The sequence below is a fragment of the Eumetopias jubatus genome, unplaced genomic scaffold (assembly GCF_037043125.1).
Source record: "Eumetopias jubatus isolate StellerSeaLion01/CBP00866 unplaced genomic scaffold, mEumJub1_p1.0 scaffold_13, whole genome shotgun sequence".
NCBI lineage: Eukaryota > Metazoa > Chordata > Mammalia > Carnivora > Otariidae > Eumetopias > Eumetopias jubatus.
The window spans coordinates 15,746,365-15,766,274 of NW_028274819.1; the positions used below are offsets into that span (position 1 = coordinate 15,746,365).

A 19,910-nucleotide genomic window follows, 5' to 3' on the forward strand; every position below is an offset into this window, starting at 1 on the left:
ACAAGCAGGGGAGAGGCAGGGAGAGGGGGAGAAGCAGACTCTCCGCTGAGTGGGGAGTCTGATGTGGGGCTCGATCCCAGGACCCTGAGATCATGACCTGAGCCGAAGGCAGACTCTTAACCGCCTGAGCCACCCAGGCACTCCACTAAATAAATCTTTAAAAAAAATAATAAAAAAGGAGTTGGGGCACTTGGGTGGCTCAGTCAGTTAAGCATCTGCCTTCAGCTCAGGTCATGATCTTGGAGTCTTGGGATAGAGCCCTGCGTCGGGCTCCCTGGTTATTGGGGAGTCTGTTTCTCCCTCTGCCCCTTCCCCCACGCATTCTCTCTCTCTCTCTGTCTCAAATAAATAAAAAGAATCTTTTTTTTTTTTTTTGAGAGAGAGAGAATGAGATAGAGAGAGCATGAGGGGGGAGGGTCAGAGGGAGAAGCAGACTCCCTGCTGAGCAGGGAGCCCGATGCGGGACTCGATCCCGGGACTCCAGGATCATGACCTGAGCCGAAGGCAGTCGCTTAACCAACTGAGCCACTCAGGCTCCCCAATAAAAAGAATCTTTAAAAAGAGAATTCAGCGTATGATTCAAGAAGGACACCCATTCAACTGTAACGGGAGGAATGGAGTGACTGCTCATCAGTATGGGGCTTCTTTTTGACATGGTGAAAATGTTCTGGAGTTAGTGGTGATCAATGCACAAATTGGTGAATGTACTAAAGACTGTCCACTCTGAAAAGATGAACTTTGCCCTGGGGCAAGAAGGAGCATGGTGTACAGAGAGGAAGGAGAAAAATGGGGGGAGACGAGCTGGTGGAGTTGGGGCCCTATTCCCTAGGGCCTCTCAACACTAGGAGCCCCCATATTCCAGGAGTCTGCTCCCTGCATAAGACTTTGCCCTTCTCCACAGTGTCTGGCATTAAAGCTCATTTTTTGGGACCCTTTCAAACTGGGTTGGGGATTGGAATTAGGACACCTCTTTAACCCTTCAGGGATCAACTCCTGTCCCTGGTGGGCAGTAGGCCATGGAACAGTCGGACACAGCTCGGGACGACCTCTTGCTGTTCTACGTCCTCTTCAGCTAGTAAGTCCTTAGTTCTAACAATCCACTGCGGTAGGTAGCAGTACGCTCTTGCCCAAAGTCACATGGCCCACACAGCTAATGGCAGAGTCTGCCTGGCTCCAGGGTCCATGCTGTTCCCTACTACCCTGTGCTGCCTCAAACAGCCCTCTGAGTCAGGGTTTATTAGCCTATCGTTATCCTCATTTGACAGATGAGGAGGCTGAGGCACAGAGAGGTGAATGACTTGGCTTGGGTCATACTGTGAGCTAGGATGAGATGTTGGGAATGGTGTGGGCATACACATGGGTAAGAGCCCTCGGTGTCCGGCGCCCAGCGAGTCCCAGACACAGAGCCTGGGGGAGGGTAGGTCTAGGGGGAAGGTTGTGATGGGGAGAGGCAGGGCTCAGGGCTGGCCACCTGCTTCACGTCCTTCCCGCTTCCACCGGGCCCTCAGCCCGTCCCTGGGGGCGGCTCCTTGGCCAGGCTGCCGGGAGGGCCCACACTGCCAAGGGAGGTTGGGGCCAGTGTCAGAGGTGCTGAAGAGCCACCAAAGGGGGTGCCCAGGGAGCAGGGTGCCTGCATCCTTGGGAAGCCACCTCCCAGCTTGGGGGTGGGGGCGGCAGAGGCCCGCGTGACAGTGTGGCTGACATTCCTCAGCGGCCACGTGGCCCCAACTGGCAGGGACAGCTGCGGACGGGGGCCGGACCAGCTTTGTTCCCAGGGTGGCGCCCGCTCTCCATCCAGGCCCTGCTCGGCTCCTGCCTGGCACTGCTCTCCTTCCTGGGGCTTGTGGGCAGCTGACCCTGGGGTCCCCACCATGAATGCCTAGAAGCCCAGAGCCACCGGCGTCTCTCCGTCCTCGAGCGGCACAGGGCTCTGGAAGGATGGGGCAGGACCAGACGAAGCAGCAGATCGAGAAGGGGCTCCAGCTGTACCAGGCTAACCAGACGGAGAAGGCGCTGCACGTGTGGATGAAGGTGCTGGAGAAGAGCGCGGACCTTGTGGGGCGCTTTCGCGTGCTGGGCTGTCTGGTCACTGCACACTCGGAGATGGGCCGCTACAAGGAGATGCTAAAGGTGGGCCCGGGCTGGCTACCCCCAGGCTTCGGACCCTCCCGCCTCCTCAGACACCCACATGTCCCACAGGCTAGCAGCCCCACCCCGCTGGGGCTCTGAGTACGGTCGAAGGCCCCTGTGGCCTTGAACTTTGCTCTGAGACTGAGACAGAGCTTCTCAGCTTCAGGGTTCGAGAATCTCCAGGCTCGGTCTCGGAAGCTAGGTTCCAGCCTTCCTGTTTGGGGTGCTGAGTCAGAGCCTGAGGGGGCGTGAGCTCCAGCTTTGGGGCTGGGGGTGGGTGGGTGGGTGGGTGGTGCGGGTAGGCTGGGGTCAAAAGGTGAAGGCTATGGGTCTGAGTGTGGCTCCAGGTCTGACACTTCTAGCCTATGGCTGGGGAGCAGAGAACTTGTCTGAGGCCTTGGCTGGAAGCTCTGCGTCTGAGGCCTCAGCTGCGAGGCAGGGAGGAGGCCCGGGTCCGAGGCTCAGAGTCCAGGCTGACCGCACTGCCCCAACCCTCCGGGCAGTTCGCTGTGGTGCAGATCGACACTGCTCGGGAGCTGGAGGATGCTGACTTCCTTCTGGAGAGCTACCTGAACCTGGCACGCAGCAACGAGAAGCTCTGTGAGTTCCACAAGACCATCTCCTACTGCAAGACCTGCCTCGGCCTGCCCGGCACCAGGGCAGGCGCCCAGCTCGGAGGCCAGGTCAGCCTGAGCATGGGCAATGCCTTCCTGGGCCTCAGCCTCTTCCAGAAGGCCCTGGAGAGCTTCGAGAAGGCCCTGCGCTATGCCCACAACAATGATGACGCCATGCTCGAGTGCCGCGTCTGCTGCAGCCTGGGCAGCTTCTATGCCCAGGTCAAGGTGGGCTGGGGCCCCAGGGGCGGGTGGGGGAGGGCTTGGGTCCCCTGACACCCTCTTGCAAGCCGCACTCCTCATTCAGGACCTTGCTCAGTCCTCCCACGTAGGAGAGTCTGAGAGGGAAGACTCCCCCAGGAAGGTGCAAACTTACCAGGAAGGGCAGGGCCAGAATTCAAACCCTGGTCTGTCTGCCTTCCTGGGGGAATGGGAGGCTCCTTCTGAGGACTGGCCATGAACCCGTACTGCCCTGTGTTTGCTATGTGGTCTTGGCACCTCTCGTCTCCAAACCTTGGTAGGTACATCTATAAAATGAGGGAGGGTAGGGCCCACCTTCCAGCACAGTTGTAAGGACTCATTAAGTATTTATTGACTCTTTATGCCCAGCTCTGTGGGCTTGGGAGGCAAGCAGTGAAAACAACGGCAAAGCCCCTGGCCTTGTGAAGCTTGCGTTCTAGAAAGAGTCAAATAAACATAGTAAGTCAATCACATAGCGTGCTAGAAAGTGCTTAGGAGGAAGGAAAGCGGGAAAGGGGGTGGGAAGTGCTGAGGATGGGGTGTTGCAATTTCAAATCAGGTGATTGGAAGGCCTCATAGAGGTGTTATCAATCTGATGATTGGAAGCACAGAGAGGGTAAGCCATGCAGAAATCTGGCAAGAGCCTGAAAAAGCTCCTGGGTGAGGAGGGGGGCATAGCTGATTGGAAGCACAGGAGAGGGTAAGCCAGGCAGAAATCTGGCAAGAGCTTGAAAAAGCTCCTGGGTGAGGAGGAGGGCATAGCTGGTCTGTTCCAGGGATGGTGGAGACCAGCATGGCAGCAGCCGGTACGTGGAAGGTGGTGAGAACCAAGAGGTAAGGGGGGAGGGGAGAAGGCAGATCGCTTTGAACTGATGGAGCCAGTGACCAATGGCTGGTTTCTGGTCGAGTGTTTGTTCTCCTGGGACCCCCTAGGCATCCAGGCTGCGCTTGGCCCACGGGGGATGTTGATGCCCGGCACACAGTAGATGCTTAATAAAATCTTGGGGTAAATGGGTGTATAAGTGCTGATGAATCAGAGGTGGGATGCGAGGAAATGAGAGTCATCCAGGACGACACTGAGGATTTTGTTTTCAGCAACCAGACACAGGAAGAACCCACTCAGTGAGACTCGCTAGATGGGAGAGGGACAGGGTGTTTTAAAACCTTTTTTATTATGAAGACAATTAACCGTACAGGAAAATCGAAAGAATAATATACTGAACCTCCATATCCCCACCACCTAGATTGAACAATTATTAATATTATGCCATATTTGATTTACATATTTTAACTGAAGTGTTGTGACATGAAATTATAGACACCATGATATTTTACCCCGAAGTACTTCAGTATGCATCTCAGAAAGAAAAAAAAAAGACATTTTCTTATATAAGGACACTTTCTTACATAATCACAATTATCTCTTGAATTTCTCTGCTTATCTTGAAAACACGCCTCTACCCTCGGCTTCTATAAATTGGAACACAGACATGAGGCACACGAGCAGTGGGCATTATGTGTCCTAAAGTCTCTTTCAGTAGAAGATTTCTCCCCTCCCCGTTATTTTCCAGGATTTATCTAACAACAGACTGATTGCCCTGTTAACAGGTTTCATCTCATGTCCCATTGCTTCCGCAAGGAGTCACATGACTGGTCCCCCCGACCCCCCTTTGCTCCCAGCGAACTGGAACTTAGTGATAAGGGAAGACTCGGGTCACACCTCTTTGGTGAGAAGATTATGTAGGCGCTGCTGCGTGCTTCATCACATCCGATAGAGGGGGCGACAACGCCATCCCTCGGTTTCAGGGTTAGCGTTTTTTCCTTCCCTGACCAGCAGGTGAACTTGGGGGGCGGTGATGCTCCGGCCCCCTGTGAAAATTCAGTTCTGCGGCCACAGTTTTCATAATGGATTTAGCATCCAGTGATGCTTGTTGCCCGAATCAGCTCTCTTATTTCGACTGTAAGGAAATGGCGATTTCCAAGTTCTACCTTTCCTTCTACAGTTGTTGGCTGGAGTTTTCTCTAAGGAAGAACGCTCCCCCATCAAATAGGGCTAGTTGGCGCCTCTGAAATGCAGTTCCTACAGGAAAAACAGGATACTTTTTCCTTTCCTTTAGTTCCCACTTTGATAATAAGGGGTTGAGGTCATAGCTGCTTCCAGTGATCATACTTATTTGGTTTGCTTTCTTCTTTTGGAGTACCGTTATGAAATCCTGGATTTTTTTTTTTCTGGACTTTTTTTTTAAATATTCGGTCTTCTTCAGTTAATTGCAATAGTGTGCTTTGTGATGCTCAAATTACCTTGACTTTAGTTAATGGAATTCCTTCAATAAGTCTCCTGTGTCCCTTTGGAGACACTTCATTTAAACACTGAAAGTGTTCTTGTTTTCTGCAATGATTGAACTGTCCCAGGCTCAATTTGTATATTCCCTGCCCCAGACCTGGAATCAGCCATTTCTCTGGGCTCTTTTTGGTGGGAAATTGTATTAAAGACCAAATGTGGGTTCTCAAGGTGCTTATTGCTACTGGGTTGTGATGGCTTCTAAATCTTTTTAGTTGCCAAGACAACTGAAGTTTATGCTAATATTTGGAATTCAAGTCTAATGTTTCAGGATTTTCCTTAATTTATTTTAATCTTGATTCTTTTCTCTTAGACTGAAAATGTTGGCTTTTAGCAACATAATTACACATTTATTTTATTCTACAAAATACTTTCCAAAGACAATACCAATATTACTTTTAAAAAAAAGACAACTGAAGGAAGTTTAAGATTTCTTTGCCTTCCGTTCTTTTGTCTTTATCAAATATGCTGCTATGGATGAACTGCCCAAGGACATACATTCCAAGGTCATTTGAAATAGTTATATTTTTCTATGTGGTTATATTACTATAATGCAATATAATCCATTATAATGTAATCATATAGCATTATGTTTTAATAGTATATTATTACATTATACTAATTCTATAATTAAACTTATAATTAATTAATTATATGAATATGATGATATGTAGTTAGGGTCATTTATTTCCATTTTCTATTTTTAGGGTTTAAAAAAAATTAAAAAATTCTGGGGCGCCTGGGTGGCTCAGTTGGTTGGGAGGCTGCCTTTGGCTCAGGTCATGATCCCAGAGTCCTGGGATCGAGCCCCACATCAGGCTCCTTGCTCTGCGGGGAGCCAGCTTCTCCCTCTCCCTCTGCCTGCTGCTCTCCCTGCTTGTGATCTCTCTCTCTCTCATTATCTCTCTCTCTGTGTCAAATAAATAAAAAGTCTTTTAAAAAAATTAAAAAATTCTGAAGCTGTAGAACATTTACATGGCTTCAAATTTAAAAAGTGCGTCACGAGGGGCACTGGGCTGGCTCAGTTGGTGGAGGGTGCAACTCTTGATCTCAGGGTCGTGAGGTCCTGCCCCATGTTGGGCATAAAGATTACTTACATAAATAAAACTTTAAAAAAAAGTATGCAACAAAATTTCTGAGGAACAGCTTTTTATTGGAGTTATCGAGAGTTCTCTTTTGGTCATATTAACTTGGAGATGCTTGTTAGATATGAAGTGAAAGATCAAACAGATTTTCTATGAGAAAGAACAGAGCGATGGGGCTATAGCTGAAGGGGACATGAGGTCAAAAGAAGGTTGTTTGAAATTGATTTTTTTTAATGAGGCAAGAAATGCCAAAATGTATTTGTACGCTGATGGGAAGGAATGATTGAGTGGAAAGAGATGGGGGCGGGGGGCGCCTGGGTGGCTCAGTCTGTTAAGCGGCTGCCTTCGGCCCAGGTTATGATCCCGGCGTCCTGGGATCGAGCTTCCTGCTCAGTGGAGAGTCTGCTTGTTCCTCTCCCTCTACCGCTCCAGCTCACCCTGCTGTGCGCTCTCTCTCTGTGTCAAATAAATAAATAAAAGCTTTAAAAAAAAAAAAAAAAGAATAAGAAAGAGCCAGAGGATTTGTTCCCAAGCCCCGTGGAGGGACTCGCATCTGTAGGAGCAGGGAGTCCTCCACCAGAGTGGCAGGAAGAAGGCAGAGGGGTGGAGAAGGTAGTCCTCTCTGACTCTCTTCTGTTTTCCCTGTGGAGTATGAAGCAAGATCATTAGCTGATAACGGACAGGTAGAAAGAGCTTCTGGAGGTTTGAGGAGAAAGAAAGGATGAAGGAATGATTTCATTGCCTCAGTGAGTCTGTTCCAGTGTTCTTTGGAGCAGACTGTGCTGGCAACCAGACCCTGAGCCTTTAGTGAGCACCTGCTGCGGGGTACCAGGGGGCAAACACTCGCGGGGGGCCTGGCACCCCCCTTTGTGTGTCTCTGAAGATAAGGGGCCCAACTGGGATGAAGTGAGAAAAGAAGCCAACTGTATTTTCTTGCCTTCTCATTCATCCCTTCATTCAACAAATATTCACTATGCATCTACTAAATGCCAAGAACTGTGCTAGGCTCTTGGGATGCATCCGCAAACCCGATGAAAATGCCTAGGTTCACGGAGCCCACACCTTTTCAGTGGCTGTGCCTTCTGCCTGGATCACTCTTTCCTGGGACACCTGAATGAATGAGCGAACACTGGCGGGGCCCTGGAGCCCTTGACTTAAGGGCAGCTCCGGCCATTCAATGGGCCCCTTCTTGTCCCACCTCCTCCCTGTGTTCCCCCTCCCTGCAGGACTATGAGAAAGCCCTGTTCTTCCCCTGCAAGGCCGCAGAGCTCGTTAGCGACTATGGCAAAGGCTGGAGCCTCAAGTACCGGGCCATGAGCCAGTACCACATGGCTGTGGCCTATCGCCTGCTGGGCCACCTGGGCAGCGCCATGGAGTGTTGTGAGGTAGGCCAGGAGGGAAGGCGGGCAGGCGGGGGTGGTGGCGTGGGCTTGGGTGTCCTCCCACATCAATCCACCTAGGGCCCCAAGATTTGCCCTTGGCCCCCCTTCTCCATGTGCCCCGAAGGATGCATTTGTTCTGCCCACTCCCCTGTCCCAAACCTCACTCCCTTCCAATCCATTCTCAGGGGAGGGGCTTCCCTCTGCCCTCCCCCCATACACACTCTCTGTGGGGCACTTTCAATAGGAAGAAAGCCAGTCTCTGGAGTGCCACTGACCTGACCTGGCTTCAAATCCTGGCATCACTACTTACTAGCCAAGTGCCCTTGGTCAAGTCACTTCTGTCCACTGGGTGGGTGTGGTGAGGCCTCAGTGGTTCCATGTGTGGGGCCTTGGCACCGTGCTAGGTCTGTTGGGCTCCGAGAATGTTGGTGATCCCTGGGCTGCCCTGTCAGAGGGGCCCACTGAGTAATGACACACCAGTGGTTGGGGGGGGTGCAGATGTGCAGGCCTGAGCTGCCAGCCTCCCTTCACAGGAATCTATGAAGATTGCTCTGCAGCACGGGGACCGGCCACTGCAGGCCCTCTGCCTGCTCTGCTTTGCTGACATCCACCGGAGCCGCGGGGACCTGGAGGTGAGGCCCCTGGAGTGCGGAGGGAGGGCTTGCAGGCCTGGTCCAGTCTGACTGCACTCTCCCCCCGGCTGTGCAGACAGCCTTCCCCAGGTACGACTCTGCCATGAGCATCATGACGGAGATTGGAAACCGCCTGGGGCAGGTGCAGGTGCTGTTGGGCGTGGCCAAATGCTGGATAGCCAGGAAGGCGCTGGACAAGGTGAGATGGGGCTGTTTCCTACAGCCCCCGGCTCTCCCCGGTGCTCCCATTTGGAGCCAGTAGGTCAGCCAACACTCTGTGGGGCTGGTCCTAGGCAGGACTCTTTCAGACATTTTGTCTAACATCAGCCTCACCCGAATCCCATAAGGTGAGTACATTCCAAGCCATTTTCCAGACTCAGAGAAGGCCCACGACGTGCCCAGACCCACAACTAGTAAAGGGCCAGAGGTGGGTTGGAACTCAGGATGCTTTAACGGCTTTCACGATATCGCAACACCCAATGAGACAGGAATATTCTTCCCATTCTGTATCTGAGTAAACTGAGGCAACAGGTAACTTGACCACACAGCTCTGTGACTGGGCTCCAGCCTCCTTTTGCTACCTTCACACGCAGGGCAGCTGCCCAGCCATGATGTCCTCCCCAGGCCCGCCCCTCCCAGCCCCTTCCTTTCCTGTGAGCCAAGGCCTCTGTCAGCTCTGCCCGCAGCCCTGGCCTGTGCTTGCCTTCCAGGCTCTGGATGCCATCGAGAAAGCCCAGGACCTGGCCGAGGAAGTGGGGAACAAGGTCAGACCTGATTTCTGTTTTCTGGGTCTGGAGTCAAGAGCCCAAGGTGGGATCTTGGGTGTGTGGAGAGGGCTTCCCTGAGCCTGCACATGCCCTGAGCCCTTCTGGATCTCCAGGAGCTGCCCCCACCCATTCCCACACCCAGGCTATTTCTCTTCCACCCACAGAGCACTTTGGAGGGCAGGGCAAGAATTCTGTAGCTCAGAGGACCTCAGAATTCCTCAGAGCTTCTTGATGGTCATTTAATCTTCCAACAGTGGGTCCACTCATTAAGAGCTGGACACACACACGTTCTTCTAGGTATTGGTCCCACTCCTCACTGTCTCCCTGCAAGGTGGGCACTGCAAGCCCCATTTTACAGGTAAGGAAAGCGAGGCTCAGGGAGGTGCTCCAGGACCCACACTTGGTACCTGATCCGTCTTAACTCCAAAGCCCGTGATCCTCGCATAGTGTCTGTGGCCTCTCAAATTTAATAGTTATATCCAAACCTTTAAATGTTGACAATATGCTCAGTGTTTCTTGAAGCCTTCTAGAAGATACGGATTTCTCTGGGATCCAGTGCACAGCCCAACTAAAATGCCAAATATCTTTGTTTTGGGATAGATTATAGCCACTCAGTTTTACCCAAGTATCTCAGGTTGGTCAGAAATGCTGATGAGCTGTTGTGCATATTTAATTAACAAAAACAGGAGAGCAAATTAATCATTATGGTGTCAACGCAGCAGATCTGATCAATAAAATCCTTCAAAAACATGGGGTTCCCAGCTAGTTCTAGGGGTGAGCACTGACTACCTCCCCCCCCTGCCCATTCTGCGTGGGGGAGAAGCCAAGGCCCAGGGAGCGTGGGACGGTTTTCCTAGGCCCATCAGCGAGGCAAGAATGCTGCCAGGACCAGACCCTGTGTGTCCTGACTGCTCGGTGGGCCCCCGGGGACAGCTTCTCAGGCTGGGCAAGGAGGGAGGCTCACCAGTACTGATGTGGTCTTGTCCCCCACGCCCGCTCTCCGGTCCCTGCTGGCCCCAGCTGAGCCAGCTCAAGCTGCACTGCCTGAGCGAGAGCATCTACCGCAGCAAGGGACTGCAGCGCGAGCTCCGCGCCCATGTCGTGCGCTTCCACGAGTGTGTGGAGGAGACCGAGCTCTACTGCGGCCTGTGTGGCGAGTCCATAGGTGAGAGGAACAGCCGGCTGCAGGCCTTGCCATGCTCCCACATCTTCCACCTCAGGTGAGGGCTCCTGGCCAGTGGGCAGGGGGCACCCACGGTCTCTTTGGGGTATGCTAGGGTCCCAGCTGCCCTAACCACAGTAGTACCACTGAATGTAGAGTACTCTGTGTTCTAAGCGTGTTCTAAAAGCTTCCCCTGTAATAACTCATGGAATCCTCCCAGTAGCCCTATGAGGTGGCCATCATTATTCCCCCCAAAGAGAATTCAGAGAGGCCTCTCAAAGGCCATGAGATTCGGACACCCAGGGCTAGACCTGCCTCCATGCCGACCTCCTGACTCCTGACCTCCTGGAAGGCCCAGGACAGAGTGTCAGGGGCAAGCAGGGACGCTGGGAGGAGCCTGGGAGCCCTACCCTCTCCTTTGACACCGTTCCAGCTCCTGCAGAGGGGAGGGGAGGAGAGAGAGCCCAGGCCCAGGATGGAAGCCCTGGGTTCAGTGAATGGACAGAGTCCTTTGCCTCCCAAGGTGTCTGCAGAGCAACAGGACGCGTAGCTGCCCCAACTGCCGCCGCTCATCCATGAAGCCTGGCTTTGTGTGAGTCCCACCAGCAGTCTTGGGCTTCTGCCTCACTTCCCCCTCCTCCTTGTCCGTCATCATGCTGGGGGCCCCTGATTTGCCATGCCTTGGACCCTGTTTGCTCCTGGGGCAGCTGCCAGGGTCTCCTCCAACCTGTTGGGGCCCAGGACCTGCCCACCTGTTGTTCCTCCAGGTTCCACTGCCCTCCCTGCCTCTTTGTACTTTGCTCTTTGTAGAAAAATAAACTGTTTGTACCTGAGCCCAGCGATTCTGACTCTTTTTGCCAGTGTCCTGGGGCCAGCACAGACAGGACAGCTTCTTCCCCAACTGGTCTTCTTGACTCCAGTCAGGCAGCTCTGACAAGTGTGAATTTGGGGTCAGCAGCTCCTGTGCTGACACCAAGTCACTGAACAACCTTGGACAAGTCACTTAACCTTTAGCAAATGCTGTTATTTAAAGAAGTTTCTGCTTTCAACTGCTTCCAAGAAAACCACTAGTTTTCCACCAAGTTTAGGGGTTCTTAGTGAAGGCTTGACTGAAAATATATGCCATGTGGCTCACATGAAGTTCATTTTAGGGGTGCCCTGGGTCTCGCCTTAGAGTCATAAGCAGAGATCCTCCAGAGCAAGTCACACAGATACAACAAAAATGGGTCTCATGATCCAGAGAACTGCCCTACTCCTTGAGATGACAAGAAACGTTTACAGATGTGAGTCATAATGTTTTTAATTGTAGAGGCTGTTGTCAATTCAGCTCTGCCCACGTGGGCAGGTCTGTGGCGCCTGCTCAGAAGTTAACAGCAGCGATTTCTCTTTAAAACTGGTTAATGATTCTCTCTGGTAACCTTGGGCATGCCCTTTTTTGGCTCTCTGCACACGGCTGGCGTATGTTGCCTACGGTTTGGGAAGCAGAGCCATCTCGCGAATCCCCTAATTCCTAGCTGCGCCAGATTCTGAGGTCGAATCATTCCTTCCAAAGCGCCCTTTCAATTACTGGCTAGATTAAGACTACATTTCCCAAGGGCCCTCGAGGTTCCCATCGCTTCTCCCTCCCCTTCCGGTTTTACATCCAGGCTCCGCCCATTGCGCGCACCGACCAATAGCGCATCCACCTGTCGCTCCCGGCTTAAACTGGACGATGGTGGTAACGTTTCAGGAGCGGCGGCGGGGCGGGTCCTGTGTCCCGGGCTTGGTCTTTTGAATCGGAGAAGCAGATTCGTTCTGGCAGTGGCGGCCGGAACTAATTCGGTCAAGAGTCAGGAATTGGAGAGAGAGGTTCGCCAGTAGTCAGGAGCAGGCCTTCAGAAAGATAGTATTAATCCTGGCTGAAGTTTCTCTCCGGTCCGATTTTCGGTCTTCTCCTTCGGGATATGAATCTGCTGCCGAAACTCGAGAGTCCAGTGACTCGGCAGGAGAAGATGGCGACCGTGTGGGATGAGGCTGAGGTGCGCGCTGGGAGAGTTGGGGGCCTTGGAGCCGGGGCCAACGGGAAGACGCCTGTGGCGGGAGGGTAGGAAGTGGTTGGGGGAGTCAAGGTCTGGCCTGGTCCCGGGGTCGGGGCCGCTTGGAATGTGGGCAAGGGTCTCGACTCCTTCATTTTGGTTTTATGGGCGGGGAAGCTGAGGCTGTGAGTGGGCTCTGAGGATGCGGAATCCTTGACCTGAGTTTAAAAAAAAAAAAAAAATTTTTTTTTTTTTAACAGCAAGATGGAATCGGGGAGGAGGTGCTCAAGATGTCCACAGAAGAGATTATCCAACGCACACGGCTGCTGGACAGTGAGATCAAGGTGGGCTCACAGCCCCAGTGGCGGGCAGCGAAGCCCCCACAGGGCAGGCCCTGGATCCCAGCAGCGTCTTTCACGTTGTTCTCGGCCTTTCCAGGAAGACATAGGGCCCACGGATTAGAAAAAGTGAAAAGAAAACTAAGCCTTAAAAGGGACACGAAGAGGGACAGGGTGGTGGGAGGGCAGGTCTGAGAGAAGGATTCATCAGACTGCCTTTTCCAGCGAGGTCTTTATTTTTTTATTATTTTTTAAAGATTTTATTTATTTAATTGACACACACACAGCGAGAGCAGGAACACAAGCAGGGGGAGCGGGAGAGGGGGAAGCAGGCCTCCCGCCGAGCAGGGAGCCCGATGTGGGCCTCCATCCCCGGACCCTGCGATCATGACCGGAGCCGAAGGCAGTCGCTTAACTGACTGAGCCACCCAGGCGCCCCGCCAGCGAGGCCTTTAAATACTACTTTTGAGAATCTTTCTTTCAGAAAGTCCTCATTTTACAGATGAGTAAACAGAGGTTTTTACTGGGTGAAGTACCCAGCCCTTAATTAAGAAGCAGAAGCTAAAACCTGTATTTGTCTGATGCAGAGGCCTGCTCTTTTCCCTCTGCTACAACTACCTTCAGGAGGTTTCCAGACTGGCCTGTTTTGCCCTCTGCTGGATGTGGACACAGGTTCACCCTTCAGCTGAGTGAATGGATGTTGGAAGGTCCCCTGGGCAGCCTGGGCCTCACCAGTTACAGGGCCCTAGGTTAAGCTGAGCCCAGGCTGAACATTTGCTTCCACTCGCCCTCATCCCAGATCATGAAGAGTGAAGTATTGCGAGTTACCCATGAACTCCAAGCCATGAAGGACAAGATCAAAGAGAACAGTGAGAAAATCAAAGTGAACAAGACCCTGCCATACCTTGTGTCCAACGTCATCGAGGTGTGTGTGTATGTGGAGGGGAAGAGAAAAGGGTCAGCTGGGCTTGGGGACAGCCTGCGATGGGGCCATTGGAAAAAGGGTGGGTGAAAGGTTTTGAGGCCCAAGTTGCACGTTAGAACTACACCTCCTGGGGCCCCCTCCCTAGTGGGCATTTCCAGGGTGCTATATATACACACCTAGACACCCTGAAAAGGCCTCAGAAGCCACACATGTTTCCTCTTGGAGGGTAGAGAGCCCTTGGGGGACAGAAAAGCAACACCTAAAGGGACCTTACCAATCCCCTGGTTTATCAGCCACACCTTTGCTGAGCCTGGGGCTAGTCTGAGGAACGGGGTGGATTGTTTTCACCTGGGAAGTGTTAGTCTCTGAGGAGTTCAGGGGGCTGAGCGGGGCCTCTTGACGTGAGCTTTTTCCCTTCCCAGCTTCTCGATGTTGATCCCAATGACCAAGAAGAGGATGGTGCCAATATTGACCTGGATTCCCAGAGGAAGGGTAAATGTGCAGTGATCAAAACCTCTACACGACAGGTGAGGCTAGCTCAAGGGTAGAACTAGGGAGGGTGAGGGGTGGAGGTGGGACAGGACTAGGGAGCTTTACTGAAGGCAGTAACTGAGATTCAACCTAGAATTTTTCCTACAGACATACTTCTTGCCTGTGATTGGGTTGGTGGATGCTGAAAAGCTAAAGCCAGGAGACTTGGTGGTGAGTGGTGTCCCTGAGCCTGGGCAGGGCTTTTCCAGTGAGGTTTCTCCCACTGACTAGCTGAGCCTCTGCCACAGGCCCAGGTCACTGTTGGCCCTGAACCTTGGCAGAGCAGCCCGGGGAGTCCGAGCTCATCAGCTTGCTCTTTGGTTCTTGTCTTCCCTAGTCCTGTATTTTCCTTTCTCTTTACAGATACCTGCCACCCAGCCAGTTAGGTCTTGAGCTGGGACAAATCTGAAGGCTTTGTGCTCTGTCCCCAGGGTGTAAACAAAGATTCCTATCTGATCCTGGAGACCCTGCCCACAGAGTATGACTCTCGGGTGAAGGCCATGGAGGTGGATGAGAGGCCCACAGAACAATATAGTGACATCGGGGGCCTGGACAAGCAGATTCAGGAGGTGAGGGAGGCACGAGCTGCTAGTAGCAGTGTTGCCCACCTTTTGTGTTTTTCTGCTTCATTGACCAGAGCACTTACTGCCAACATGCCTCTTATCATAGCACCCCAGGGAGGTAAGGAGGGTGCCATGTAACAGTTAAGGAGACTGAGGTCCAGAGAGATTAAACGATTTGTCTCGAGGGTCACAGAAGGTTAGGACCAGAGCCAGGACTGGAACTCAGGCTTCTCGTTCTTCTCCTGGTGCCTTTCTACCATGTCCTGCTGTTCCTGGAGCGGCCGTAGCCAGCCTTGGTGGGAGTGAGCATTCTGTGTCCTTCTGATGCAGGGGAAGGAGAGGCCGTGTCCCTGAATTGGCGTTAGGAGGTTTGCGGGTTGGGGTTGAAGTCATTAAGTGTCAGGCTGTAGGAGCCCTCCAGGCTTCACTCTCCTCACCCAGGACTTCTTCCTGGCAGCTGGTGGAGGCCATTGTCCTGCCAATGAACCACAAGGAGAAGTTTGAGAACTTGGGGATCCAGCCTCCAAAAGGGGTGTTGATGTATGGCCCACCAGGTACGGGGAAGACCCTGCTGGCCCGGGCCTGTGCCGCACAGACCAAGGTGAGTGCTTTGGAAGGGAATGAGGAAGAAATGGGCAGAAGCTAAAGCTCTACCAAGCAGGCTCAGAGGGACCTCTCTTGGTGCCTTTGGCCTGACTCTTGTCACCGTGCCCCTTTGCCAGGCTACATTCCTGAAGCTGGCTGGCCCCCAGCTGGTGCAGATGTTCATTGGGGATGGTGCCAAGCTGGTCCGGGATGCCTTTGCTCTGGCCAAGGAGAAGGCTCCATCCATTATCTTCATTGATGAGCTGGATGCCATTGGCACTAAGCGGTAAGGGGTTGCTGAGTGGGGCGCCTGGGTGGCTCAGTCGTTAAGCGTCTGCCTTCAGCTCAGGTCATGATCCCAGGGCCCTGGGATTGAGCCCCGCATTGGGCTCCCTGCTCTGCGGGAAGCCTGCCTCTCCCTCTCCCACTCTCCCCGCTTGTGTTCGCTTTCTCGCCGTCTCTCTCTCTCTGTCAAATAAAATCTTTAAAAATGGGGGGTGGTGCTGAGTGCCACCAAGGAGATTGTTTTAAATTCCAGCTATTTCCCACCCTGTCCCCTCCTTCCCCTGGAACAGTGGCAACTCTACTCTTGTGGTTCTGTGTCCTGAAATCTGTTCTAACTAGCTTCCTTGCTTCTTTTTTCCCCTGACCGTCCATTCTCCTCACGGCTGCCAGCCGTATGTTCCTTTCATACCTGCTTGCTTCCCTCACATGCACCCACACTCCCTCACACAGACATCCTACTTGAAACCCTTTGTGGGCCCCCATTGCTCCTTGGGATAAATGCTGGACTTACCATGGCCTGCCTGGTCCGCTCTGTGGCTGTCTCTGTTTCCCTCCACTTCATCCTGGACCTGTCCCTGCCCCCACCTCTTCCCAGCATCCATTTAGTTATTTTTTTAAAGATTTTTATTTATTAAGGCCATTTATTTGAGAGAGCAATTGAGCACATGCACTTGAGGTGGGGGGGCGGGGCAGAGGGGAAAGGAGAGGAAGAGGGAAAGAATCCCAAGCAGACTCCACCCCTGAGTGCAGAGCAGGAGGCGGGACTTGACCTCATGACCTTGAGATTATGACCTGAGCTGAAACCAAGAGTAGAACACTTAACCGACTGTGCCAGCCAGATGCCCCAACATCCCTTTGGGTAATAGGTCCGCTCTATAATCCAAGTCCATCTGGCCCTGGTGGGAGAGAGTTTGCACCTGTTCCTTTTCTAGAATGTACTTTTCCTGTTTCTTAGTGGTTGGTTGCCTAGCCTCTGTGTTCTCAGCCTGAGAGATACTTCCTCAGGGATGCCTGCTTGGGCTCCCCTTTACACTCCAAGTCTGGATCCCATATTTCTAAGCTTTAGCTCAGTTTGCAGTGGCACATTCATTGGGGGATAGCCCAGTGATTGGTTTTGCTCACTGTTTTATCCTCAGCCTGGCTGATACCAGGAGCCTCTCCAGTCTCTGACACCTGTTCTGTGTCAGTCCTGGGCTGGGGGCCCCAAGTTGAGCATGACCTTTCCCTGCCCCGGATAGTTGGGTTAGACTTCTGGTGGCTGGAGGAGGGGAAGGCTCTGCCCGAGTTGTGGCCTCATCAGTGTGTTGGGCCTCTTGTGTGCCCCAGCTTTGACAGTGAGAAGGCTGGAGACCGGGAGGTGCAGAGGACAATGTTGGAGCTTCTGAACCAACTGGATGGGTTCCAGCCCAACACCCAAGTAAAGGTGAGTATTGTCATCACAGATGAAGAAAATGGAGCTTAGAGGGCAGGGCACCTTCTCGGTCACCCAGCTAGTGCAGCTAGAATTAGAAATGAGATTGTCTTTAACACCCTTGTTTGATCTGGACCCTGGGCTGCCTCTCTGCTCATCATGGCCTTGACTGTTGTCTGTCTGGGAGCCCCATCTTCCTCAGTTCACGTTGCTGCTTCTCCCGTTGCTCAGGTGATTGCAGCCACCAACAGGGTGGATATCCTGGACCCAGCACTGCTCCGCTCAGGCCGTCTGGACCGGAAGATTGAATTCCCCATGCCCAACGAGGAGGCCCGGGCCAGAATCATGCAGATCCACTCCCGCAAGATGAACGTCAGGTGAGCAAGGACATGAGCAAGGCACTGAGACCTGAAGGGGCAGCAGCAGAGCCGTCTCTGTTGTCTTTCTCGTACTGAGTGTCCCCAGATCTCTGCCCACTCCTTCTCTCCTCTCTGTTCACACACAGCTATTCCACATGCCAGCCTCCGTTTCTCCCCACAAGCCTGAGATAGAATCTTGCTCGGCTCCAGGCCCCGATTCTGGGTGCTCTGCTCCTTAGAATCACCCTGCCTCTTCTTCCCCCGTGGTCTGAAGGTGCACAGGATGGGGGCCCTCAGTTCCTTGACTCCCCCAGTCCAGCGGCTGAGCACAGCCCAGCATGGATCTGGGGAGTCCAGCCAGGGGCCGGGTGGACTTAGACTCAGATCTGTGTGACCTCCAGTAGGTGGTAATCCCCATCGAAGCCTGAGTTTCCTTGTCGGGTGCTTGGGGGTAATGGCACTGACCTCACGGGGTTGTGGCACGACCAGGGAAGTGCTCGGCACAAGAGAGACCAAGGAAGCGCTGTGCTGATGCAGGGCCGGCACGACGAAAGGGGGGGACAGCCATCCTTGTGCTCCCCCGCCCCAGGCTCGCTCAGCCCCTGGAATCTTCAGGTGCAGGTTTCTAGAAGGCTAGAGCTCAGAAGACAGAAATAATCTGTTCTCTGCTTTGACCTACCTGCCCTCCATTCTGTATCTCGTACTGAGAAGAGGACAGGCACGGGGGGGAGGGAGGGATTTGCCGATGTCACGGGCCGAGTGGACCTCACTGCCCGAGGGGGAGTATGGGAGGATATCCTCTCCCGCCCCTCCCCATAACCGTAAGTAACTGAGTCCTGTGGTGTTTGTCCCCCCCGCCCCGGCCCCCCAGTCCCGATGTGAACTACGAGGAGCTGGCCCGCTGTACGGATGACTTCAATGGGGCTCAGTGCAAGGCCGTGTGTGTGGAGGCGGTGAGTGGTGGCATGGGGGAGTGGGTTACTTCATGCCTTCTTGCCCCCCTTCCCTAAACAGGATGGGGTGTTTGGTGGAGACTGCTGGGCGGGGGAGAGGCTCAGAAGGCCGAGGCCTCTAGGAGCCGGGCCAGGGGTGCGGGAAGGCACCCTAGAGCCTGTCTGTCCTGGGTGCAGGGCATGATCGCACTGCGCAGGGGTGCCACGGAACTCACGCACGAGGACTACATGGAGGGCATCCTGGAGGTGCAGGCCAAGAAGAAAGCCAACCTGCAGTACTACGCCTAGTAGGAGGTTGCCTACCACACGTGCTCCCTGGTCTGGTGCTGGTTAAAATCCATAATAAAAGATGGTTGCAGGTCCCTGCCACCTGTCTGTTGCACCTTTCCCGGGGCCTGGCTGGAAGGAAGAGTGAGGCCTGTGCAGGAGGCTCCCACCCCACGTGCTGCTGCCTGGAACCTCTGAAACCACTGTGGGCCTCAAAGCAGTCATTAGGCGAGGCCCTCCGGGAAGGATGGGTGCCTGCTACAGCTGCTGCCTGGGGTCTTCCACCCCCCCCACCCCCCACTGTGCCCCTCCCCACCCCCTTTCCCGCTCCCTGCCCCACCCCTCCACTTTAGAGTCAGGGCCCTGCAGCTCCAGAACCAAGGCCCTGAAAGAAGCCCGCCTTTCTCCTTTGGCATTTTGGTCCCTCATCATTGCTTCCCTGTAAAGCCAGGCTCTGCGTCTTTGCTCCTTGAAATTCCTCGGGTTTCCTGGCCCCTGAGCCTCCTGTTTCTCCACATCCCCATTAGCTCTCTTGGCTCATTCCCTCCTGCTGAGAAATGAACCTTGAGCAAGAGCACTGAGAGCCCTTCTGGGCCTACCTTTGGTCACAGTGTGTTCTCCCCCCACCGCCCAGTTCCGCCATCAGCCCCGCTCCCCGTCAGGTCCCATGTCCTGTCTGTTTCCTCGAGTATCTCGTTGGTCCTCTGTCCATTCAACCTTCCAGCTCCCCTGCATCGTAGCTGGCCTCGTGTGGTTCGCTGAGGGCCTGTTCTGGGCCCTGTGCCCAGTGGATCTTGTGCATAACTGGATCTAGTTACTCCAGGAGCCCCCAGTGGGCTAGTCCCACTTCCTAGATGTGTGTGGGCAGCTGGGCCAGGATTGCTCTTAGGCGGCACAGCTGGGATTTAAAAACCCAGGACAGTAAAGCACGTCTGCTTTCAGGGACCCCAGAATGCCTTCCAGAGTAAGAGCGTCTCAGGACGCCTGTCAGCTCTTACTTGCCCCCTAGCAAAAGCCCCCCCCCCCACTCCTTTTCCCTGCCCTCTCCCTGAACGGACGTGCCCACGGTGAGCTACTGACAGGGCCAGCTCACCCGGAGGGCTTGGCTCCCGGCTGGCTTTCCAGCCCTGGAGTCCCGTCGCCTCCAGGCCGCCTGCTAGAGTGTGCCAGTGCTCGCAGGGGTGACCCCCTGGGCAGTCCCATTGACTTCCACTCCTTGCCCACGGCGCTCCCAGTACAGCCTCCGAGGGCTTCTGGTTACTGTCCCCCTATTCGGGGACAGACTTGGCCAGGGACAGACTCTGGCCGCCATTACTTCTGCATTC

General features: G+C 53.7%; 2 protein-coding genes across 9 annotated transcripts; both read left to right on the top strand.

The window, feature by feature from the left end:
- The first annotated feature begins 1,938 nt into the window (after window positions 1-1,938).
- On the top strand, window positions 1,939-10,949 carry RAPSN (receptor associated protein of the synapse). 8 transcript variants are annotated; one of them, XM_028111415.1, is made up of 8 exons: window positions 1,939-2,130; window positions 2,634-2,972; window positions 7,637-7,795; window positions 8,326-8,424; window positions 8,501-8,623; window positions 9,135-9,188; window positions 10,212-10,411; window positions 10,877-10,949. In XM_028111415.1, the coding sequence occupies exons 1-8, from the start codon at window positions 1,939-1,941 to the stop codon at window positions 10,947-10,949; spliced, it is 1,239 nt and encodes a 412-aa protein (XP_027967216.1). The 8 variants fall into 8 exon arrangements, with proteins under 8 accessions (XP_027967216.1, XP_087873691.1, XP_087873692.1 ...); XM_088017565.1 differs by lacking the exon at window positions 9,135-9,188; XM_088017566.1 differs by lacking the exon at window positions 8,501-8,623.
- A 1,230-nt stretch (window positions 10,950-12,179) lies between these two features.
- On the top strand, window positions 12,180-18,687 carry PSMC3 (proteasome 26S subunit, ATPase 3). The gene is made up of 12 exons (XM_028111369.2): window positions 12,180-12,371; window positions 12,629-12,712; window positions 13,506-13,631; window positions 14,054-14,158; window positions 14,271-14,333; window positions 14,594-14,731; window positions 15,183-15,326; window positions 15,448-15,596; window positions 16,922-17,018; window positions 17,238-17,383; window positions 18,237-18,318; window positions 18,496-18,687. Exons 1-12 carry the CDS (start codon window positions 12,297-12,299, stop codon window positions 18,604-18,606), a joined length of 1,320 nt encoding a protein of 439 aa, XP_027967170.1. The 5' UTR covers window positions 12,180-12,296; the 3' UTR covers window positions 18,607-18,687.
- The last annotated feature ends 1,223 nt before the right edge of the window (window positions 18,688-19,910 follow it).